General features: G+C 39.5%; 1 protein-coding gene across 1 annotated transcript; it reads right to left on the minus strand.

Moving 5' to 3' along the window:
- Positions 1-444: 444 nt before the first annotated feature.
- Positions 445-22,991, minus strand: LOC137709290 (uncharacterized). Its single transcript, XM_068448378.1, has 35 exons — positions 22,743-22,991; positions 21,340-21,918; positions 20,676-21,191; positions 20,464-20,586; positions 20,211-20,366; positions 19,091-20,126; positions 18,846-19,018; positions 18,634-18,756; positions 18,380-18,535; positions 16,842-18,293; positions 16,507-16,635; positions 16,257-16,412; positions 14,801-16,171; positions 14,455-14,583; positions 14,205-14,360; positions 13,591-14,115; positions 12,061-13,506; positions 11,710-11,838; positions 11,456-11,611; positions 10,842-11,366; positions 10,490-10,618; positions 10,242-10,394; positions 8,327-10,153; positions 7,926-8,201; positions 7,349-7,840; positions 7,139-7,267; positions 6,890-7,045; positions 6,438-6,800; positions 6,042-6,335; positions 4,560-5,963; positions 4,281-4,451; positions 1,995-4,202; positions 1,774-1,899; positions 1,448-1,684; positions 445-1,257 (listed from the first exon to the last, which is right to left on the minus strand). Exons 1-35 carry the CDS (start codon positions 22,782-22,784, stop codon positions 826-828), a joined length of 17,475 nt encoding a protein of 5,824 aa, XP_068304479.1. The 5' UTR covers positions 22,785-22,991; the 3' UTR covers positions 445-825.
- Positions 22,992-25,373: the final 2,382 nt, after the last annotated feature.

Raw genomic sequence — 25,373 nt, forward strand, 5'->3', positions numbered from 1 at the left:
AAAAATAGGATAATGCTACGGAGGTTATTTATTTAAATCATACTTGTAAATTATATGGCGTAGTTGTTGATAATAGAATTAAATTAAGTGTTGTTTGGTTTGCTTATTTTTTTATTAGTCACGCATCACATGGTTTACAAATATGACTCACATGAGGCATTGCGAACTTCAGGAAAAGAATCGGGTTAAATTTCTTGAACCGGGACGCGGTGGCTGACGTCAACATTAGGGAGTTCAGAGACGTTAGCGAGGGGTCTTAGGAAGAGTTATCTTTTCTATTCAGCAGCTGGAAGAGCACCGCACGTCACGTGGTGTCCAGTGTGCCTCCCGCTGCCCTTAAAAATCTAGAGGACTAAAAAAGTTGATTTACCTAGCATTATTCGAAAATATAATTTTACAAGCCAATGTTTTCTCTTTTGAGTTAAAAGTATAACAGTTCATGAGTAGACAAGTGAAGGACCATTTAATATGATTCTTACCATCTATTTGTACCATCGTCTGTTCTACACTAATAAATGAAAATTGTGACTAGATGTTGAAAACTTTCACTTTTCACTCAAAAAACCGAAGTGAGAAACATATACAATCGCCCTACACTGTACACAAATTACAAATTTACAGTCCTGCAAACATTTAGCTCACTCTACAAATCAATGAATATGAACTTTATTCAAGCTGCACAATCACACACTTCACACTCAAACCTCTCCAATATCGTCGAAAACAATCGGAACTTGGAACAAGCTAGCACACCCACAAAATTCGTTAAAGCTCCCAATTCTTCAACCGCTGGAATCCATCTGGATCCTTGCATTTTGTTTCCCTTCATTTTTCGGACTTTGTCTTTGAATGAGAAGACTTACCAGTGATGGCTTTCTTCACCTTGGAAATCGAATGCTTGATACCCGAAAGAATGTGGTTAGACTTCTTATGTGAAACCACCTTCACATTGACATCAGCATCTCTTGAGGCTTCTACCATGATGGGGGAATCATATCCTGGCTCTTCGGTTTTGTGTTCCTTTTCTCCTTTCTCTTCATCCACTTTCACCTCTTCGGAACTTTCGTGCTCTTCTTCTTCGTCTTCCTCAATTTGCTGTTCTTTGGAAATCGCTGTTGCTTCTTTCTCCTCAGGCGAGTGCGTACCCACTTGTATTCTTTCTTTCATTTCTGGAGCAACGCATGTATCATTGGTAGACTTAGTATCCTTTGCTTCAACCTCTTGTGAAGTTTCGACAATTGGAGAATTCTTTGAGTCCTGCTTTAGATAAATGATTAAGCTTCTAAGTTGACTTTTTTTCGTTAACCATGTTAAAAATCGTTAAGGAAGAAGATTAAAAATTCTTTTAGAAAGATAAGAGGAATATCTGTTTTAATTAAGCATAATTTTTGTGTTTAACAAATGACTTGCATGGCAAGAAAGGAGTGAGGGTTCGATGTAATCTGACCTTTTCGATTTGGGTTTCTTCTGTTATGCTGCTCTTTGAGTTTATTTCGTCTTCTTGATTTTTGAGGTCAAATTCAAAAGCTGCCTCCTCAACTCTCCTCTCTTCTTCTGGAAAGCCGTCTTGTATTGTCTTATCCTCCACAAAACATGGGTCATGCTCCTTGATACTTAAGTCTTCAAATGTGAGCTGTCTTTCATACTTCTCACTGGGAATTCCCTTTTCATCTACCTCGGACAACTGGATTAGAGATTAAAGATTCAAAGTTGTAAGTAATGAGAATTTATGTTAAAACAATAATTAGGAACATTTGTTTTCTATTCACTGACCTTGTTCTGATGTTCATCGGTCTGCTCTCCTTGTTTTTCAGCTTTTGCTTTGTTTTCATGATGGCGGCTCTCTTCTCTGACAGAATCTGGCTCCGACTCTTCTGGAAGTTTCTCATCCTCCGTGATCTGTTAAGTTACCCCTAGTTAATACTTTTGCTTCAATATATAGATAACTGCAGGAAGATAAATACATGATGAGTGAGTCCAATTGTATATATTACCTCTTCATTTGAACTTTCCCTTGGTACTTCTTGAGTAAGGTGAAGCTCAAAATCAGAAGCTTTGAGTTCCCTCGGCTCTTCCTTTATCAAGCTTGGCTCTTTCGCTGTGCTTATAGCTTTTGTGTTCTCATCATCTTGCATTTGCAAATTGCTCGAGTTGTCTTCTATATTCTTGTCAGAGAATGTAGTTCCAAGCTCTTCCGAAGCTTTGATCTCCTTTTCCTCAGGAAGCAATACAGAAGATGGTATTTGAAGTTTCTCTGTTGATATTCCTTCATGGAGCGTCTGTTCAGAAATGGCCTCATCTCTCGAAACTACATCAGTGCTTGGAGATTCAGGTTTAGACACTCTTTCAGGAGTTTTCTTGATTTCTTCTTCAGTTTCACCAGCATTCAGCTCTTCCGGAGCCAATTCAGAAACTTTGAGCTCCCCGGGCTCTTCCTTTTGCAAGATTGTCTCTTCGACTGACCTTGCAGAAATTAAATCTCCCCCATTTTCATCAGCTGGCACTTCATTTTCACCTGCCTCATGCTCCTTTTCATTGGGAAGTGAAGTATAAGATGCCCCAACAAGAGTTTGATCAGCAACAATATCATCTTTGGAAACTGTATCAATGCATTGAGAATCAGATATGGAGATTGTTTCCAAAGTTTCTTTGATTTCTTCAGTTTCACCAGCATGTAGCTTCTCCGGAGCCAACTCACAAGCTTTAAACTCTCTAGGCTCTTCCTTTTGCAAGAATGTCTCTTCTTCAGAAGTTACAGCAACAAATAAATCTCTAGTGTTTTCATCAGCTGGAACTTCATTTTTCTCTGTGCTCCCATCTTCTTTATTCTTGTCTTGGGTTGTAGTTTCATGCTCATGTTCAGAAATTTTTATCTCCTTTTCCTCAGGCACCAACGTAGAAGATGGTAATTGAAGTTGCTCGTTTGATATACCTTCATGGAGTGTCTGATAAGCAGTCGTCTCATCTCCCGAAACAACTTCTGAGCTTTGAGAATCAGATTTAGACACCTTTTCAAAAGATTCTTTGATTTCTTCTTCCGTTTCACCAGCATCCAGATTTTCTGGAGCCAATTCAGAAACTTTGAGCTCCTCGGGCTCTTCCTTTTGCAGCAGTGCCTCTTCTGCCAACGTTGGTGCAACCAAATCTCTCCCATTTTCATCAGCTGGCACTTCTGTTTCCTTGGCATACTCTTCCTCTACACCTTTCTCTTGGGTTGTAGTTTCACGATCGTCTTGATAAGTTTTGAGCTCCTCTTCCTTGGGAAGCGAAGCATAAGATGCCTCAAGGTGTGTTTGATCAGCAACAATTTCATCTTTTGGAACTGCATCAGTGCTTTGAGAATCGGATTTAGAGATTGTCTTAAAAGTTTCTTTGATTTCTTCTTCTGTATCACCTGCATTCAGCTTTTCCAGAGCCAACTCAGAAGGTTTGAGCTCTTCGGACTCTTCCTTTGGCAAGGGTGTCTCGTCTTCTGACCTCACAGCAGATAAATCTCCTGCGTTTTCATCAGCTGGCATTTCCTGTTCATGCTCTTTTTCTATATTCTTGTCTTTGGTTGGAGTTTCATGCTCATGTGGAGAAGCTTCGATCTCCTTTGCCTCAGTAAGCAATGTAGACGATAGGATTTCAACTTGCTCTTGTGATATCCCTTCGTCGAGTGTCTGACTAGTAGTGATCTCATCTTTTGAAACTACATCAATGCTCCTAGAATCAGATTCACGAACTATTTCAGAACCTTCTTTGAATTCTTCTTCAGTAGCTTCAACATCTAGCTTTTCTGGAGCCAATTCAGAATGCCCTTCCCTTTGCAAGCTTGTCTCTTCTGTTGTCTTTTCGGCAAAAGAAGATTTATCCTCCACGTCGCAAACCTCTTTCGCATCTGCTACATCACTAATTTTGACAGGTACCTTCTCTTCTTCAGGTTCATATTTCTCCAAAGGCTGTGCTGAATCTTCCTCCCCTTTTGATGTTACCTCTGCATTTGATTCAGTAACTGTGACTGCACCATTACTGTCATCGTCTTCAGTAACATCCTCCTCCTTTGAAGCTTTTGCTGAATCTTGACTGCTACATTCTCCCGGCCGTCCTTCTTCATACTTCACTGGTGAAGCATCAAAAATTTCTTCAGATGTTTCATCAATCTGATTCGTTTCATATGTGGTGCTCTCACCTACTCCAGCGATCTCTGGCTCTTTAAGTATCTGTACAAAAAATAAGTTTATATTCGAAACAGGCAAACGATAATTTCCCTAGAGACAAAGTAGGCTTTATAAGCTGACCTCTTCCTGTGAGTTTTCTGTCTCTTTGTCACTGTCTTGAGAGTTCTTAGCAGTTCCTTCTTGAATTCTTTCTGGTGTACAAATTGCAGCATTGCGTTTTGTGGTTTGTCCTTCACTGGAATCTCCATCAGTGCTCTTTGGCTCATCCAGGACCTGTTCTAGCAGTTGAGGCTTCGCAAAGAAAAGGAAGAGTTAAAGAATACGAAATTAGAGTTTCTATACAATTGTACATGGGTCACATGCTTATGGTCATCATATTGTATATTGTATATTGCATACCTCTTCAACTATCATGTTGTTATTCTCAGGATGGTCTTCTGATTCGCAACTCTCATCTTCAACTCTCAATTTTGGTTCTGCTTCCTCAAGGCTTTGCACTTGAAAGCTTTCCTCCACGGCCTTATCTCCCGCCAGCTCTGTCTGGTAAGCAGTCGTCTCATCTCCCGAAACAACTTCAGCGCTTTGAGAATCAGATTTAGACACCTTTTCAAAAGATTTTTTGATTTCTTCTTTCGTTTCATCAGCATCTAGATTTTCTGGAGCCAATTCAGAAATTTTGAGCTCCCTGGGCTCTTCCTTCAGCAGTGTCTCTTCTCCCAACGTTGCAGCAACTAAATCTCCCCCATTTTCATCAGCCGGCACTTCTGTTTTCTTGGCATACTCTTCCTCTATAATTTTGTCTTGGGTTGTAGTTTCACGGTCGTCTTGATAAGTTTTGAGCTCCTCTTCCATGGGAAGCAAAGCATAAGATGCCTCAAGGTGTGTTTGGTCAGCAACAATTTCATCTTTCGAAACTGCATCAGTGCTTTGAGAACCGGATTTAGAGATTGTCTTAAGAGATTCTTTGATTCCTTCTTCTGTATCACCCGCATCCAGCTTTTCCAGAGCCAACTCAGAAGCTTTGAGCTCTTTAGACTCTTCCTTTTGCAAGGGTGTCTCATCTTCTGACCTCTCAGCAGATAAATCTCTCTCGTTTTCATCAGCCGGGATTTCCTTTTCATGCTCTTCTTCTATATTCTTGTCTTTGGTTGGAGTTTCATGCTCATGTTGAGAAGCTTCAATCTCCTTTGCCTCAGTAAGCAATGTAGAAGATGGGATTTCAACTTGCTCTTGTGATATCCCTTCATCGAGTGTCTGACTAGTAACAATCTCATCTTTCGAAGCTACATCAATGCTCCTAGAATCGGATTCAGGAACTATTTCAGAACTTTCTTTGAATTCTTCTTCAGTAGCTTCAACATCTAGCTTTTCCGGAGCCAATTCAGAAACCTCCGCATGCCCTTCTGTTTGCAAGCTTGTCTCTTCTGTTGTCTTTTCGGCGAAAGAAGCTTTGTCCTCCAAATCGCAAACCTCTTTCACATCCGCTACATCACTAATTTTGACCGGTACCTTCTCTTCTTCCGGTTCAGATTTCTCCAAAGCCTGTGCTGATTCTTCTTCCCCTTTTGATGTAACCTCTGCACTTGATTCAGTAACTGTGACTGCACCATTATTGTCATCGTCTTCAGTAACATCCTCATCCTTTGAAGCTTTTTCTGAATCTTGACTGCTACCTTCTCCCGGCTGACCTTCTTCATACTTCACTGGTGAAGCACCAGAAATTTCTCCAGATGATTCAGCAATCTGATTCGTTTCATGTGTGGTGCTCTCACCTACTCCAGCAATCTCTGTCTCTTTAAGTATCTGTACAAAAAATAAGTTTATATTCGAAATAGACAAACAATAATTTCCCTAGAGACAAAGTAAGCTTTATAAGCTGACCTCTCCTTCAAACTTCACTGTATCCTGTTTGTTATCATCGAACTTTTTGCTTCCATCGTCCAGGATAAACTCTTGTGACGGGTCATCAGTATTGCATGCTTTCACGCTCTCGATACTACTTCCCTCTTCCATTAAGTTTTCTGTCTCTTTGTCACTGTCTTGAGAGTTCTTAGCAGTTTCTTCTTGAATTCTTTCTGGTGTACAAATTGCAGCATTGCTTTCTGTGGTTTGTCCTTCACTGAAATCTCCGCCAGTGCTCTTTGGCTCATCCAGGACCTGTTCTGGCAGTTGGGGCTTTACAAAGAAAAGGACGAGTTAGAAAATACGAAATTAGCGTTTCTATATGATTGTGCATGGTTGTTAATGATTATGGTCATCATATTGTATATTGCATACCTCTTCAACTATCATGGTGTTATTCTCGGGATGGTCTTCTGATTCGCGACTCTCATCTTCAACTCTCAATTTTGGTTCTGCTTCCTCAAGGCTTTGCACTTGAAAGCTTTCATCCACGGCCTTATCTCCCGCCAGCTCAGTGTTGTATTCGCCTTCATCTGCTACTGTTGGAATCTGGTTCTCTGAAAACTCTTCTGAGTCAACATTTTCCAAGGCAGCTCCATCTGTTAAGATGGTTGCTAGACCCTTCTCTTCATGATCAATTTCAATATCTTTGACCTGCTCTTTGGTTTCTGCTTTGGCTCCCTTCAAGTCTGTGTGGGTTTGTTCCTCTGAAGTAGGAGCATGTGTGGCTTTGTTTTCCTAGTATAAATGTGTAAATCGACAATTGTAAAGTTATGATATAATCGAACAATCTAATATACTGATTTCTATATTGTATGCAAGCTGACCTCTTCTTTCAGACTCAAAACATAGTTTTCTTTTTGCTTTGAGCTTTCGGTACTTGGGCCTTCTCCTACCGGCGAAGAAGAGAGTTCTCGACTGGCCTGTTCATCTGAGTTCTTTCCAACAATATCTGTACTCGAATCAGCTGCCTCAGATGACACCTAAATGGTAAAAAAAAGAGTTTCATATCTGAAGAAGACCAAATATAGGGATCATGTATTTCAGTAGACTTTTGTTTTTCGTGTTCAAGTAACCTGATATTCGTTCAAATTTTCTTTGGTTGTTTCTTTGTCATTGAACTCTTGAGTGTTGTCCTCAACTGTATGAATTTCCCGCGTTGCATGTTCTCCCATTTCTTGTTCCGTACTTGCAATCTCAAACACCTATGTCAGAGATGAAAGGATTATAAACTATGACAGAAGTTACAAAAATAAAATGTCATAGATTGTTTATGCAAATCTTACCTCCTCTACTTCAGTTTCATTTTCTTTTGTATCATTCACGGGTGTTGTCTCTTCTTCTTTCTTTTCTTCATCCAAGGATTCTTGTATGTTCTGAATTTTTATTTCCTCTTTTGTGCAGGTAACTACTTCAGCATTTTCGCTCGATGATTCTGTCTTACTTTCTTCAGGCATCAGGTCGAGCAACTTTTCATGCCCCTCGACTGGTTCATATTTCTGCACGGCCTGTGGTAAACCTTCTTCACCATTTACGTCTGCACTTGTTTCTATAACCGTGACTGCACCATTATCGTCATCACCCTCTTCAGCCACTTTGGTAGAAAATGTGTCCTCATTGCTACCCTCCTCCTTCGAAACTGGACTGCTACTTTCTCCCTGCTCGCCTTCTTCATATTTCACCGGTGAAGTAACAATCTGTAGAGACCTTTCAGCAGTCATAGTTGTCTCACCTGTGATGCTCTCATCTACTCCATCAGCTTGTGACTCTTTAAGAATCTGCAAAAAAATATAACCTTATTATATATAGACATACAGATAAAAGAAAATTCCCGTAGAGACAGTGTGCGCCTTTTAAGCTGACCTCTCCTCTGGACTTCACTTCATCCTTTTGGTCATCTTTGAGCGTTTCACTTTCATCTACTCGAATGTACTCCAGTGAGAGATCATCACCGCTGCCTTCTTTTAAGCTCTCTATACAGCTTCCCTCTTCCTTTAAATTTTTATTCTCAGTTTCAATTTCTTGGGATTTGTTAACTGTATCCTCTCCAATTGATTCTTGTGTAAAACATGCGACATTGCCTTCTATGATTTCTTCTGTGATGAAATCTCTGCCTGTGATCTTTGACTCATCAAAGACCTGTAAACATTGAAGTTTCGTGAAGAATTAAGGAGACATGGAGAAAATATGTTATTGACTGTTTGTTTATAATTCGGTGTGTTTGTGTCACAGGAATACATTCATTCATATTTTATATTGCGTACCTCTTCAACTATCGTGCTGGTCTTTTCAGGTTGAGCTTCTGATTTGCAACTCTCCTCTTCGACTCCCACTTTCGGTTCTGCTTCTTCAAGAATTTGCACTCCAGCGGTGTCATTCAAAACTACATTTCCATGTGCTATCTTCTCTTCACCTTCATCTGCTGCTGTCGGATTCTCCTTGTCCGAGAACTCTTTTGTGTCGGAATTTTCCTCTGCTTGCAGTTGCACATAAGCATCATCAATGTCCAAGGCCATTTCATCTTTTGAGATGGTTTCCAGAACCTTCTCTTCAGGAGCAATATCATTTTTGACCCGTTCATCAGATTCTGCTTCGGCTTCCCTCAAACGTGTTTCACCTTCTCCTTCTGCTGTTTGAATCTGCTCCTCCAGGTTCTCATTTGATTCAAAACTTTCCTCTGCTTTTACCTCAATATCTTTGACGTCCAAGGATGTTTCATCTGTCAAGATGTCTGCTAGACCCTTCTCTTCCGGGGCAATATCACTGCATTTTATATGCTCCTTGGTTTCTGCTTCCGCTTCCTTCAAGAACGTTTCATCCTCCGTTGGGATTTTCTCCTCGAAGTCCTCTTTTGATTCAAAACTTCTCTCTACTTGTACACCAATATCTTCCACGTCCAACGTTGCCTCATCTGTTGAGACGGTTGCTAGACTCTTCTCTTCTGGAGAAATATCGGTATTGTATTTATGCTCCTTACTTTCTGCTTCAGCTTCATTCAAGAATGTTCCACGCTCATGTGATACGGTTGGAACCTGCTCTTCCACGTTCTCTTTTGATTCGGAAACTTCATCCAATTTTACATCAATATCTTCTACGTCCAAAGATGTTTCATCCATTACGATGTTTGCAAGACCCTTCTCTTCGGGAACAATATCAGTGTATTTGAACTGCTCCGTATTTATTGCTTCGGCTTCTTTCAAGCTTGTTTCATGTTCATCTGCTGTTGATGGAATCTTACTCTCCAAGTTCTTGCTCGAGTTGAAAGTTTCCTCCGCTTGTAAACCAATATCTTCAATGTTCGAAGCCTTTTGATCTGTTAAGATGGTTGCTAGACCCTTGTCTTCAGGAGCAATATCACTATATTTTATCTGCTCCTTGTTTTCTGCTTCGGCTTCCTTCAAGAATGTTTCATCTTCATCAGCTGCAATTGGATTTTTCTCCTCGGACTTCTCTTTTGATTCGAAACTTTCCTCTGCTTTTACACCAATATCTTCTGCTTCCAAGGGTGTCTCATCTGTTAAGATGGTCGCTAGACCCTTCTCTTCAGGAGCAATATCAGCACATGTGACCTGTTCCTTATCTTCTGCTTCGGCTTCTTTCAAGCTTGTTTCACCTTCATGTGCTATTGGCAGAATCTGCTTATCTATGTTCTCTTCTGAATTTACAGTTTGCCCTGCTTGTGCATCAACATCTTCATGAGCAATATCAACATTTTTTATCTGCTCCTTGTTTTCAGCTTCGGCTTCTTTCGAGATTATTTCACCTTCATCTGCTGCTATAGGAAATTGTTCCTCCAAGTTCTCTTCTGAATCAAGATTCTCCTTTAATTGTACATCAATATCTTCAACTTCTGAGGCCGTTTCATCCGCTAAGATGGTTGCTTGACGCTTGTCTTCAGCAGCAGTATCAATGTTTTTGTCCTTCCCTTCGATCTCTGTTTCAGATTCATGCAAGGCTGTTACATGACTCAGTTCTCCAGACAAAGATTCAGAAGTGCTAACTGTGTTGCCATCGTTCTCCTGAATATTTTTCTCAATCTCTGCCCCATATTTCTCAGTCGGCTCGTTACATGTTGCATGACCTTCATTTTCCTGTTGTGGATATGAACTGTAAATTTGAATTTGCAAGATAATACTATAATGTAATAATCTAAAATTTTGATATCCTATGCTAGATTACCTCTTCTAGAAGCACGGCGTTGGTTTCTTCTTCCTTCGGGATCTCATTAGTTTCTTCTTCTACTACCAGCGGAGAAGAGAGTTCCTGAATGTCATGTTCCTCTAAGTTCTTTTCCTCTGCAGTTGTACTCAAATCAGCTGCATCAGTACAGGCCTAACATTGGAAGGAAAAAACACAAAGGTTATGTACTGGGATACGATGAAAAAGGATAACTCTTTTGTAGGCTTTATGTTTGTGTCCAGGTAAACCTGATATCCCGCGGAGTTCTCTTCATTTGTTTCTTTATCAATGGAATCTCGAGGGGGTTCCACGACAGTATGAATTTCGTGTACCACATGTTCTCCAGTTTCTTGCTCCGTGCTGGTAGTCTCAAGCACCTATATTAGAGATGAAACCGTCGTAATATATAAGGAGAAAATAGATTTTAGAAATCGTTTTGTACCATACTAAAATAAACCATCGTATTTTCGCATATTCATATCTATCGGTGATACATTATGAATCCTGCATTTTGGTCAATAACTAAACCGCGTAAGGAAACTACTTGTCGGATGATAAGGCCGAAAGAAAAATTCATGAAAAGGTTTATTCCGATCTTACCTCCTCCCTTGCAGTGTCATCTTCTAGTGTGTTTGTAGTTTCAATCACTTCATGTGCTATTGGCGGAATCTGCTTATCTATGTTCTCTTCTGAGTTGACAGATTTCTCCTCTTGTGCATCAGCATCTTCATGAGCAATATCAACATTTTTTATCTGCTCCTGGTTTTCTGCTTCGGCTTCTTTCAAGATTATTTCACCTTCATCTGCTGCTATCGGAATTTGTTCCTCCAAGGTCTCTTCCGACTCAAGGTTCTCCTTTAATTGTACATCAATATCTTCAACTTCCGAGGCCGTTTCATCTGCTGAGATGGTTGCTTGACCCCTCTCTTCAGGAGCAGTATCAATGTTTTTGTCCTGCCTTTCGATCTCCGTTTCAGATTCTTTCAAGGCTGTTACATGACTCAGTTCTCTGGACAGAGATTCAGAATTGCTATCTGTGTTGCCATCTTTCTCCTGAATATTTTTCTCAATCTCTGCCTCATATTCCTCACTGGGCTCGTTACATGTTGCATGCTCTTCCTTTTCCTGTTGTCGATATGAGTTGTAAATTTCAATTTGCAAGATAATACTATAGTGTATTTTAATCTAAAATTTGATATCGAATGCTAGATTACCTCTTCTTCTAGAAGCGTGGTGTAGGTTTCTTCTTCCTTCGGGATTTGGTTAGTTGCTTCTTCTACTACCAGCGGAGAAGAGAGTTCCTGAATGTCATGTTCCTCTAAGTTCTTTTCCTCTGCACTTGTACTCAAATCAGCTGCCTCAGAACATGCCTAACATTGGAAGGGAAAAAAAATCCAAAGGTTATGTACTGGGAGACGAAGAAAATGGATCACACTTTTGTAGGCTTTATGTTTGTGTCCAGGTAAACCTGATATTCCGCGGAGTTGTCTTCATTTGTTTCTTTATCAATGGAATCTCGAGGTGGTTTCAGGACAGTATGAATTTCGTATACCACATGTTCTCCAGTTTCTTGCTCCATACTGGTAGTCTCAAGCACCTACATTAGAGATGAAACCGTCATAATATACAAGGAGAAAATAGATTTTAGAAATCGTTCATACCATTTTAAAATAAAACATCGTATTTTCGCATATTCATATCTATCAGTGATACGTTATGAATCCTGCATTTCGGTCAATAACTAAACCGTATAGGGAGACTATTAGTCAGATGATAAGCCACAAAGAAAAACTCATAAAAAAATTTATTCCGATCTTACCTCCTCCCTTTCAGTGTCATCTTTTGTGTTTGTAATTTCAGTCACTTCTTTTTTTTTGTCTGAGGATTCTTGTGAATTCAAAGTTTCCTCGTCAATCTGCTCCTTGTTTTCTGCTTCGGATTCCTTCAAGAATTTTTCATCTTCATCTGCTGCTGTTGGAATATGCTCCTCCACGTTCTCTTTTGATTTGAGAGTTTCCTCTGCTTGGACACCGATATCTTCAACGTCCAAGGGTGTCTCAGCTGTTGAGATGGTTGCTATCTCTTCAGGAACAATATCGATACTTTTGACCAACTCCTTAATTTCTGCTTCAGCTTCTCCCAAGCCTGTTTCTCGTTCACCTGATGTAGTTAGAATCGGGTTCTCCAAATTCTCTAGTGTAATAAAATTTTCATCTGCTTGTGCTTCAATATCTTCAGGAGAAATATAAGTACTTTTTTCGCCTTCATCTGCTGTTGTTGGAATCTGCTCCTCCACATTCTCTTTTGATTCAACACAGTCCTCAGTTTTTACCTCAATATCCTCGACATCTAAGGGTCTTTCATCTGTTAAAATGGTTGCTAGACCCTTCTCTTCAGGAGCAATATCAGCATGCATGACCTGCTCCTTATATTCTGCTTCGGCTGCTCGCAAGCTTATTTCACATTCCCCTGGAATCTGTTTATCCAAGTTCTCTTCAGAACTATTGATTTCATCTCGGTGTCCATCTATATCTGCATGAGCAATATCAGCATTTTTAATCTCATCCTTGCTTTCTGCTTCAGCTTCCTGCAGGGATGTTTCGCCTTCATCTGCTGTTGTTGGAAAATTCTCCTCCAAGTTCTCATTTGATTCGACATTTTTCTCTGCTTGCACACAGGTATCTTCCGCATCGAAGGATTTTTCATTTGTTAAGATGGTTCCCAGAACCTTCTCTTTAGCAGTCACATCACTATTGTTTATCTGCTCCTCAATTTCTGCCTCGTCTTCCTTCGAGAATGCTTCACCCTCATCTGCTGCTGTTGGAATATGCTCCTCCAACTTCTCTTTTGATTCACAATTTTCCTCTGCTTGTACACCAATATCTTCAACTTCCGAGGCCATTTCATCTTTTAAGATGGTTGCTTGACCCTTCTCTTCTGGAGCAGTATCAATGTATTCTTTCTGCTCCTCCTTTTCTGTTTCAGCTTCCTTCAAACCTGTTACATGACTCACTTCACCCGACGCAGAGTCAGAATTGCTGACAGCCAGGCCATTTTTCTCCTCAACATTTTTCTCAGTCTCCGTCTCAGATACCTCAGCGAGAGTGGAAATATTTTCGACAAATGTTTTGTTGCTTTCTCCTGAAATTGGAGCATTGAGGTCCTTATTTGGCTCTGTTCTGTCCTCTGTGGTTTTAGATTGTGTTTCATGTGTCATACTCGCTACCTCAGCAGGCTCGTTACATTCTGTATCTTCTTCCTTTTTCTGCAAGGGATACCAATTCTTGATTGGAATATGTAATACAATAGACTATAATGTAAAAATCGAAAATTTTGATATCATGCTAACCTCTTCTTTTAGAATCAAGACAGCGGTTTCTTTCAAGCTTGTTTCACCTTCATGTGCTATTGGCGGAATCTGCTTATCTATATTCTCTACTGAATTGACAGTTTTCTCCGCTTGTGCATCAAGATCTTCATGAGTAATATCAACATTTTTTATCTGCTCCTGGTTTTCTGCTTCGGCTTCTTTCGAGATTATTTCACCTTCATCTGCTGCTATCGGAAATTGTTCCTCCAAGTTCTCTTCCGACTCAAGGTTCTCTTTTAATTGTACATCACTATCTTCAACTTCCGAGGTCGTTTCATCTGCTGAGATGGTTGCTTGGCCCTTCTCTTCCGGAGCAGTATCAATGTTCTTGTCCTGCCCTTCGATCTCTGTTTCAGATTCCTTCAAGGCTGTTACATGACTCAGTTCTCCGGACAGAGATTCAGAATTGCTAACTGTGTTGCCATCTTTCTCCTGAATATTTTTCTCAATCTCTGCCTCGTATTCCTCATTGGGCTCATTACATGTTGCATGCCCTTCCGTTTCCTGTTGTCGATGTGACTTGTAAATTTCAATTTGCAAGATAATACTATAGTGTATTTTAATCTAAAATTTGATATGGAATGCTAGATTACCTCTTCTTCTAGAAGCGTGGTGTAGGTTTCTTCTTCCTTCGGGATTTGGTTAGTTGCTTCTTCTACTTCCAGCGGAGAAGAGAGTTCCTGAATGGCATGTTCCTCTAAGTTCTTTTCCTCTGCACTTGCACTCAAATCAGCTGCCTCAGTAGATTCCTAACATTGGAAGTTAAAAAAAACATAGGTTATGTACTGGGTGACGAAGAAAAAGGATAGCAATTGTAGGCTTTATGTTTGTGTCCAGGTAAACCTGATATTCTGCGGAGTTGTCTTCATTTGTTTCTTTAGCAATGGAATCTCGAGGGGGTTCTGGGACAGTATGAATTTTGTGTACCACATGTTCTCCAGTTTCTTGCTCCATGCTGGTAGTCTCAAGCACCTACATTAGAGAGGAAACTGTCATAATATATAAGGAGAAAATATATTTTAGAAATCATTTGTACCATATTAAAATAAACCATCGTATTTTCGCATATTCTATCAGTGATACGTTATGAATCCTGCATTTCGGTCAATAACTAAACCGTATAGGGAGACTACTAGTCAGATGATAAGCCAGAAAGAAAAACTCATAAAAAAGTTTATTCCGATCTTACCTCCTTTCTTTCAGTGTTATCTTTTGTGTTTGTAATTTCAGTCACTTCTTCTTTTTCTTTGTCTGAGGATTCTTGTGAATTCAAAGTTTCCTCGTCAATCCGCTCCTTGTTTTCTGCTTCGGCTTCCTTCAAGAAATTTTCACCTTCATCTGCTGCTGTTGGAATCTGCTCCTCCACATTCTCTTTTGATTTGAGACTTTCTTCTGCTTGTACACCGATGTCTTCAATGTCCAAGGGTGTCTCAGTTGTTGTGATGGTTGCTATCTCTTCGGGAACAATATCAATACTTTTGACCTGCTCCTTAATTTCTGTTTCAGCTTGTCCCAAGCCTGTTTCTCGTTCACCTGATGTTGTTGGAATCGGGTTCTCCAAGTTCTCTAGTGTAATAAAATTTTCATCTGCTTGTACTTCAATATCTTCATGAGAAATATAAGTACTTTTTTCGCCTTCATCTGCTGTTGTTGGAATCTGCTCCTCCACAGTCTCTTTTGATTCGGCAGAGTCCTCAGTTTTTACCTCAATATCCTCGACGTCTAAGGGTGTTTCATCTGTTACGATGGTTGCTAGACCCTTCTCTTCAGGAGCAATATCACCATGTATGACCAGCTCCTTATATTCTGCTTCGGCTGCTTTCAAGCTTGTTTCACATTCCCCTGCTGGAATCTGCTTATCCAAGTTCTCTTCAGAACTATCGATTTCATCTCCGTGTCCATCAATATCTGCATGAGGAATATCATCATTTTTAATCTCATCCTTGCTTTCTGCTTCAGCTTCCTTCGGGAATGTTTCGCCTTCATCTGCTGCTGTTGAAATATTCTCCTCCAAGTTCTCATTTGATTTGACATTTTTCTCTGCTTGCACATTGGTATCTTCCATGTCGAAGGATTTTTCATTTGTTAAGATGGTTTCCAGAACCTTCTCTTCAGCAGCAACATCACCATTGTTTATCTGCTCCTCCTTCTCTGCCTCGGCTTCCTTTGAGAATGTTTCAACCTTGTCTGCTGCTGTTGGAATATGCTCCTCCAAATTCTCTTTTGATTCACATTTTTCCTCTGCTTGTACACCAATATCTTCAACTTCCGAGGCCGTTTCACCTTTCAAGATGGTTGCTTCAACCTTCTCTTCCGGTGCAGTATCAATGGCTTCTTTCAAGATGGTTGCTTGACCCTTCTCTTCAGCAGCAGTGTCAATGTTTTTGTCCTGCCTTTCAATCTCTGTTTCAGATTCATGCAAGGCTGTTACATGACTCAGTTCTCCAGACAGAGATTCAGAATTGCTAACTGTGTTGCCATCTTTCTCCTGAATATTTTTCTCAATCTCTGCCTCATATTTCTCAGTCGGCTCGTTACATGTTGCATGCCCTTCCTTTTCCTGTTGTGGATATGAATTGTAAATTTGAATTTGCAAGATAATACTAATGTACTAATCTAAAATTTTGATATCTATGGTAGATTACCTCTTCTTCTAGAAGCGTGGCGGAGGTTTCTTCTTCCATCGGGATTTCATTAGTTGCTTCTTGTACTACGAGAGGAGAAGAGAGTTCTTGACTGTCAAGTTCCTCTAAGTTCTTTTCCTCTGCACTTGTACTCAAATCAGCTGCCTCAGTACATGCCTAACATTGGAAGGGAAAAAAAACATAGGTTATGAACTGCGAGACGAAGCAAAAGGATAGCAATTGCAGGCTTTATATTTGTGTCCAGGTAAACCTGATATTCCGCGTAGTTGTCTTCATTTGTTTCTTTAGCAATGGAATATCGAGGAGGTTCTGGGACAGTATGAATTTCGTGTACCACATGTTCTCCAGTTTCTTGCTCCGTACTGGTAGTCTCAAGCACCTACGTTAGAGATGAAACCGTCAAAATATATAAGGAGAAAATATATTTTAGAAATCGTTTGTACCATATGAAAATAAACCATCGTGTTTATCAGTGATATGTTATGAATCCTGCATTTCGGCCAATAACTAAACTGTATAGGGAGACTACTAGTCAGATGATAAGCCAGAAAGAAAAACTCATAAAAAAGTTTATTCCGATCTTACCTCCTCCCTTTCAGTGTTATCTTTTGTGTTTGTAATTTCAGTCCCTTCTTCTTTTTCTTTGTCTGAGGATTCTTGTGAATTCAAAGTTTCCTCGTTAATCTGCTCCTTGTTTTCTGCTTCGGCTTCCTTCAAGAAATTTTCACCTTCATCTGCTACTGTTGGAATCTGCTCCTCCACATTCTCTTTTGATTTGAGACTTTCCTCTGCTTGTACGCTGATGTCTTCAATGTCCAAGGGTGTCTCAGTTGTTGAGATGGTTGCTATCTCTTCAGGAACAATATCAATACTTTTGACCTGCTCCTTAATTTCTGTTTCAGCTTGTCCCAAGCCTGTTTCTCGTTCACTTGATGTTGTTGGAATCGGGTTCTCCAAATTCTCTGGTGTAATAAAATATTCATCTGCTTGTACTTCAATATCTTCATGAGAAATATAAGTACTTTTTTCGCCTTCATCTGCTGTTGTTGGAATCTGCTCCTCCACATTCTCTTTTGATTCGGCAGAGTCCACAGTTTTTACCTCAATATCCTCGACGTCTAAGGGTGTTTCATTTGTTAAGATGGTTGCTAGACCCTTCTCTTCAGGAGCAATATCAGCATGTATGACCTGCTCCTTATATTCTGCTTCGGCTGCCTTCAAGCTTGTTTCACATTCCACTGCTGGAATCTGCTTATCCAAGTTCTCTTCAGAACTATCGATTTCATCTCCGTGTTCATCAATATCTGCATGAGCAATATCAGCATTTTTAATCTCATCCTTGCTTTCCTCTTCAGCTTCCTTCGGGAATATTTCACCTTCATCTGCTGCTGTTGGAATATTCTCCTCCAAGTTCTCATTTGATTCGACATTTTTCTCTGCTTGCACGTTGGTATCTTCCACGTCGAAGGATTTTTCATCTGTTAAGATGGTTCTCAGAACCTTCTCTTCAGCAGCAACATCACTATTGTTTATCTGCTCCTCAATTTCTGCCTCAGCTTCCTTCGAGAATGCTTCACCTTTATCTGCTGCTGTTGGAATATGCTCCTCCAACGTCTCTTTTGATTCACAATTTTCCTCTGCTCGTGCACCAATATCTTCAACTTCCGAGGCCATTTCATCTTTTAAGATGGTTGCCTGACCCTTCTCTTCCGGAGCAGTATCAATGTTTTCTTTCTGCTCCTCCTTTCCTGTTTCAGCTTCCTTCAAACCTGTTACATGACTCACTTCGCCCGACGCAGAGTCAGAATAGCTAACCGTCAGGCCATCTTTCTCCTGAATAGTTTTCTCTGTCTCCGTCTCAGATACCTCAGCAAGAGTGGAAATATTTTCAACAAATGTTTTATTGCTTTCTTCTGCAATTGGAGCACTGAGGTCCTTATTTGGCTCGGTTATGTCGTCTGTGGTTTCAGATTGTGTTTCTTGTGTCATACTCGCTACCTCAGCGGGCTCGTTACATTCTGCATCTTCTTCCTTTTTCTGCAGGGGATACCAATTCTTGATTGGAATATGTAATACACAGTAGACTATAATGTAAAAATCGAAAATCCTGATATCATGCTAACCTCTTCTTTTAGAATCAAGACACCGGTTTCTTCTTCCCTTGGGATTTCCTTAGCTGTTTCTTCTACTACCAACGGAGAAGAGAGTTCTGGAATGGCCTGTTCCTCTGAGTTCTTTTCCTCTGTATTTGTACTCAAATCGGCTGCCTCAACACACGCCTAAATTTGGAAGAAAAAAAAAACGAAAGGTCATATACTTGGAGACAAAGAAATAGGGTAGAACTTTTGGTATGGTTTATGTTCGTGTTCAAGTAAACCTGATACTCTGTGGAGGTTTCTTCATTTGTTTCTTTATCAACGAAATCTTGAGGGGATTCCGTATGAATTTCCCCAACCAAGTGTTCTCCAGTTTCCTGTTTTGTACCGGGAGTCTCAAGCACCTACATTAGTGACAAAACCATCATAAACTGAGATGGCAGATCATAAACCAGAAATAAAAACTCATGAAAAGCGTTAATTCCAATCTTACCTCCACGTTCTCTTTTGATTTGAGGCTTTCCTCTGCTTGTACACCAATAACTTCAACATCTGAGGGTGTCTCGGCTGTTGAGATGGTTGCCATCTCTTCAGGAACAATATCAATACTTTTGATCTGCTCCTTAATTTCTGCTTCAGCTTCTCCCAAGCCTGTTTCTCGTTCACCTGATGTTGTTAGAATCGGGTTCTCCAAATTCTCTAGTGTAATAAAATTTTCATCTGCTTGTACTTCAATACCTTCAGGAGAAATGTAAGTACTTTTTTCGCCTTCATCTGCTGTTGTTGGAATCTGCTCCTCCACATTCTCTTTTGATTCGACACAGTCCTCAGTTTCTACCTCAATATCCTCGACGTCTATGGGTGTTTCATCTGTTAAGATGGTTGTAAGACCCTTCTCTTCAGGAACAATATCAGCATGTTTTCCCTGCTCCTTATATTCTGCTTCGGCTGCTTTCAAGCTTGTTTCACGTTCGCCTGCTGGGATCTGCTGATCTAAGTTCTCTTCAGAATTATCAATTTCATCTCCGTGTCCATCAGTATCTGCATGAGCAATATCAGTACTTTTAATCTCATCCTTGCTTTCTGCTTCAGCTTCCTGCAGGCATGTTTCACCTTCATCTGCTGTTGTTGGAAAATTCTCCTCCAAGTTCTCATTTGATTCGACATTTTTCTCTGCTTGCACACAGGTATCTTCCACGTCGAAGGATTTTTCATTTGTTAAGATGGTTCCCAGAACCTTCTCTCCAGCAGCAACATCACTATTGTTTATCTGCTCCTCAATTTCTGCCTCGGCTTCCTTCGAGAATGCTTCACCCTCATCTGCTGCTGTTGGAATATGCTCCTCCAACTTCTCTTTTGATTCACAATTTTCCTCTGCTTGTGCACCAATACCTTCAACTTCCGAGGCTGTTTCGTCTTTTAAGATGGTTGCTTGACCCTTCTCTTCAGGAGCAGTATCAATGTTTTCTTTCTGCTCCTCCTTTTCTGTTTCAGCTTCCTTCACACCTGTTACATGACTCACTTCACCCGACGCAGAGTCAGAACAGCTAACCGCCAGGCCATCTTTCTCCTGAATATTTTTCTCTGTCTCCGTCACAGATACCTCAGCGAGAGTGGAAATATTTTCAACAAATGTTTTGTTGCTTTCTTCTGAAATTGGAGCATTGAGGTCCTTATTTGGCTCTGTTGTGTCCTCTGTGGTTTCAGATTGTGTTTCATGTGTCATACTCGCTACCTCAGCGGGCTCGTTACATTCTGCATCTTCTTCCTTTTTCTGCAGGGGATACCAATTCTTGATTGGAATATGTAATACAATAGACTATAATGTAAAAATCGAAAATCCTGATATCATGCTAACCTCTTCTTTTAGAATCAAGACACCGGTTTCTTCTTCCCTTGGGATTTCCGTAGCTGTTTCTTCTACTACCAACGGAGAAGAGAGTTCCGGAATGGCCTGTTCCTTTAAGTTCTTTTCCTCTGTATTTGTACTCAAATCGCTTGCCTCAACAAATGCCTAAAATTGAAAAAAAAAAAAACGAAAGGTCATATACTTGGAGATGAAGAAATAGGATAGCACTTTTGGTAGGGTTTATGTTTGTGTTCAAGTAAACCTGATAATCTGTTGAGGTTTCTTCATTTGTTTCTTTATCAACAAAATCTTGAGGGTATTCCGTATGAATTTCCCCAAGCAAGTGTTCTCCGGTTTCTTGTTTTGTACCGGAAGTCTCAAGCACCTACATTAGCGACGAAACCATCATAAACTGAAATGGCAGATCATAAACCAGAAATAAAAACTCATGAAAAGCGTTAATTCCAATGTTACCTCCTCCCTTGCATTGTCATCTTCTAAATTACTTGTGTTTTCAGTCGCTTCTTTCTTTTCTTCGTCCAAGGATTCTTGCGTGTGCTGAATTGTTGTTTCCTCTTTTGTGCAGGTACTCTCTTCTGCATTTTCCCGGGATGTTTCTGTCTTAGTTTCCTCAGGCAACACATCCCGCGAATGTTGAAGCTCCTCTCCTGAATCACATTTCTGCAAGGTCTGTGGTGAACTTTCATCATCATTTGATGTTACTTTTGCGCTCGTTTCTTTAATCGTGACTGCACTACTATACTCATCATCTTCAGCCACTTTGGTGGTAAATGTATCTGCATCTTTGTCATCCTTAGTTGGGTTGGTACCATCTCCCTGATCACCTTCGTCACCTTTCACCATTGAAACATTAAGAACTCCTTCAGATCTTTCAACATTTTCATTTGGCTCCGATATGGTGCTCTCGCCTACTTCAGCAATCTCTGACTCCGTAACAATTTGCATCAAGATACTTGCCACTGGGAGATTCTGCAACATCAATAGAACACGAACCAAGTCTTTTGATAAAAAGGTTTTGAGATATATTTTCAATTGAATTATGCAGCCAAGAAACTCAACAAATTTCCAAACACTTTCTAGTTCAAATGAAAAGGGTTCAAGCAAGTATTTTATTAACCTGTTCGTCAGGAATTTCATCTTCAATGGTGTCATAACTAGTATTTGCTTCCTCTACCTTCCCCTCTTCCTCGCAGCTTTGTTCTACAACTTGTCTCTCATCTTCAGCAGTGGTGATTGTTTCTGAACTTTCTCTCGAAGTTGCTGCTTCGTCTTCCTCAGAATTTAACTTCGGTCTAGCAAGCTCATAGGTGACAGGCTGAATGTTCTCATATAAGTTAGTCTCGCTTTCTCCTTTGTGATCTGTTGAATTCGCTTTGCTGTGCTCTACAGCGGAAAATCCATCACTATCTTCCTCCTCCACCACTGAAGCCTCTCCTATATCCAGTGCCTCACCTTTTCTCCGTGCATCTTCCTCTTGTTTGTCAACCTTTGAATCTGAGAGTGTTTCTAAAGGATTTCCGCACTCTGAGATTCCGTTCTTGCTTTCAACGGGCGCAATTTCACCCTCTACAAAGCATTTCACCGGTTCAGGATGTTGACACTCCTCGCCTTCGGATTTTTTCAATTGTACTGGGGAAAATTGGTTGACAGTTATGTCAAACTTCCCCGTTGTCAGATATCCGTCTTCCCCTTCCGCCTGCATTACAAAGGAAACATTACGTTTTTCAAATTTTCATAACTAGGAGTAGGGGGCAAAACAAAAGAAACATAGTCACATTGAATGTAAAGCTTCAACGTTTTCATAACTCGTATACTTTTCGTGTTTATTTTACGAAGAAGCTGTTGCAAGAGATCATTCGTTGCTCAGCGAAAGGAGAGATTTTAACTGTCGTACAACGAATCTAAGCATGGAATTCGAAACTAGAATCCCCTCATTTCTGTGTTCTTTATACACACACCAATGTTTTATTTCTTTATTTTTCGTTGCGCAGAATGTACCGTTAAGAGTTCATTCTTCCACAACACATGAACGGAGTAGCTCAACGTAGCGTTCATTCAGAACAAATATCTTCACTTTGCATAGTTGTCTGTTTCTTTTCTTTCATTACATCAGGCCATCCTGAATTCAATACTACGAAATCTAACATACTACGAGAAAATCCGAGTTTATAAACTATTTCCCAGATTCAATACGGTTTGATCTTTGATTATCAATCCAAACAAGCTTTAAGCATAGCCATACTATTTTACGTTGAATTTTTTTCGCGTATTTACGTTGCTATCTGGATTTCTTGCTCAAAAAACAAACTGAAACTAGTAACAACACATGATCTTGCCTACTAATTATTTACTTAATACCGTATATTACAGCGGATCAATCTTTCGATTACGTGATTAAACTACTAAAAACCATCTTACAAGATAAAATTATATCATACATACATAGAAAGATCGATCATAATATTACAAGAATAAAAAGAACAGTAAGCAATTTGACTGAGAGTGATGAAGAAACCGTACCGTGGCGGATACAGATTCCGGAACCTCAGCTTCCGCTGCCATCAGTGTTCAGATTCTGGATTCTGAGTCGCATGAAGAAACTTTGTTCTGATCAAAACTTACAATACCTCGGAACTTCAAAACCAAACTTAAAAGTCTGCAGCTTTAAGTTGAATCTGTCGATGTGGGATTTAAAGTTGAAAGTTTGATCATTAGATATCTGTACTAATCACTTGATTGTTATATTGGAATAAGGCAGCCAAAGAAGTGACAAAATTGCAACTTTTTTCTTCATATATTATGAATGTGTTGTATTAATCTGAGTTGGCCACTAAGGCAATGGTCCTACTGATTGATTGATCCTCCACATGGCCTTGTAAGTAACACTAATGCAGCTTTATAGAAGCTGGGGAAATTCAATTAGGATCAATAATTCTTAGGTTATTAAGATTTTCTTTTTTAAAAAGGACCAGCTAATTGAGAAGTCACGGTAGTTTACTTTTTTTTTGGGGATCGGATAGATTCACAGAGGTATTTTAGCCTCTTTCTGGCCATTGTCGTGTGATTCATCAATATCAGAAATCGAACCCAAAACAAGCTATATGGAATACGGACCTAGAATTCACCTCAACCACTAGGCCACCTTGTGGTGGTTTAGGTTATTAAGATTGATTATGATGTTTAATCCACCTACAGTCGGAAGTAGCTTGACTTTTTGACAGTTTCCTTTTTGTCTGACCACTATATATAATGTGGGTTTACACCTTTACAGCTCCCCAATCTGCGTACTACAATTTGTTTTTGCGGAAAATCTTTTGTAGGAATTGAACTTTTATAGTTTGTGTTACCGGAGGAAGTTGAGGTTCGACATTGTTAGAAGCCATTTTCTGTATGGAGAGCTAAACGTGTAAAAAACGTATATTGAGTGACTTGAAGTATGTATAACACTTGAATTTCATATGTGAGGCAACCTACTCTGATACTTTACTCACTATAATTACTATCGTTGATTGTTGATCCCAAGATTATTCGAACTTTCATTTTAAATTACATTACGTGTCGTTCATGATATTTAAATTTTAAACACGCAACTTATTCTAACAAAGTAAAAATTAAACGCCGCTAGACCAATACGTCCAATGAACAGAAAAGGTCTTGCAATGCCTGATCACTGTGGGGGTTTAAGCGCAGATTTAATCTTTCAATTTTGTTAAGAAACAGTTGCAGACATCAATGTAGGAGATCACGCATGGGGGTAAGTTTTCAAACCGCCTTAAACTGAATTAATTAGTGTAAAGAAAATATGAAAAAGCAATATTGGAGCAAGTGCTTCTGGTTGGCTGCTTTTCTAATGAGTCCAAAGACAATATTCTCTCCACGATAACGACCGTGATTATGATATTTAAACTTAAAAACACTCATCTGAGGATTTACGAGACAATATAAAATGAAGGTCCACGTTGGCAAGCGTGGAGGGGCCCCACTGCTTTGGTGTCCCAGGAAACCATCTCATTGATTCTCAACATCCGATTGGAATATATTACTTTTGTTGTTAATTATATTAGAAAATGTTAAAGAAGTTCTCTCAAAAGTGTCATTTTTTGTAAAAATTTTGCTAGCTCACAGTTTAACGTTAATTTTTAAGTCAAAATTATATAACATTCTGCCGAAAATATAAGACGATAAAAATTTCACAGAGAATCCTATTTTCAAGAAAGTCCCTGAACATTTCTCTAATTATGTTTAGAGAGGTTGGTGCTATTAGGACCAAATTATTCAATGATATCATTTGTTACCCTCCATTATATATCTCTCCCTTTTGATAAATATTTTACTTATCATCTTACTAAAGTTATGAGTGAATTCGAAGAAAGTTTACACATATTTCTTTTACGTTCCTTCTACTTTTCATCCAACGTTCTTTGTTTATCCTCATGTCTTTTCTATCTTTTCTCCACCAACAAATGAAAACAAATTTTGCGAAATGTAACTTGTGAATAACCTGATTTGATTGTCTCAATACAAGTTTTGGACCGTACACCGAAAGAGTATCATGCTCAGGTGGATTTTTTAGTCTTGGCATGCCAAGTTGGCGCATCATCCAGCCAGATGATCTGTATTTAGGACCATATACGCCGTCCAAATGGCTAGAATAATTGTGTCAAATGAAAATTTGCTCAAAATTCAAAGACCATACCTAACTTTGAATTCATATAATAACTTCGTTTAGAAGTGCTTTTAAAATGAGATGAACTGCTTTTAGATAATAATTTTGGGTTCCAAAAACACTTAAAGTGTTTTCTAAATGAAACATTAGTTATGTGCTTATTTCAGGAAGTATTTCAAATGCATTTATAAGATTCACTTGCTTTTTTTAGTAAAATTAATTTCAAAAATATTTTTACAAAAAGTATTTTCAGTCTTTTAAAAACATTTTTAAACGAACCCATAATAAAGATTTATGAGAAAAATAGCATAAAATTACAAGACAACAATCTCCATCAAAACCGACCAAATAAAAGCATTATTGACACACCCCGACCGAGATCAGGGCGTGCTGGCCGTCATGCGAAGGTGACGTAACCATGTGCGCGTGCGGAAGCTAATGAGAAGGTAATATAAAAGTACGAATAATTAAAAACCTAATAACAT

Source organism: Pyrus communis, chromosome 11, assembly GCF_963583255.1.
Source record: "Pyrus communis chromosome 11, drPyrComm1.1, whole genome shotgun sequence".
Lineage (NCBI taxonomy): Eukaryota > Viridiplantae > Streptophyta > Magnoliopsida > Rosales > Rosaceae > Pyrus > Pyrus communis.

What these genes read in the sequence shown, in the direction of transcription:
- LOC137709290 (XM_068448378.1), bottom strand. Translation starts at nt 22,784, where the DNA reads ATGGCAGCGGAAGCTGAGGTTCCGGAATCTGTATCCGCCACG. An exon ending in AAAATTTGAACGAATATCAG is followed by an intron (nt 7,046 to 7,138) that starts GTTACTTGAACA and finishes TTTACCATTTAG; the next exon opens with GTGTCATCTGAGGCAGCTGA. An exon ending in TTTTGAGTCTGAAAGAAGAG is followed by an intron (nt 6,801 to 6,889) that starts GTCAGCTTGCAT and finishes CATTTATACTAG; the next exon opens with GAAAACAAAGCCACACATGC.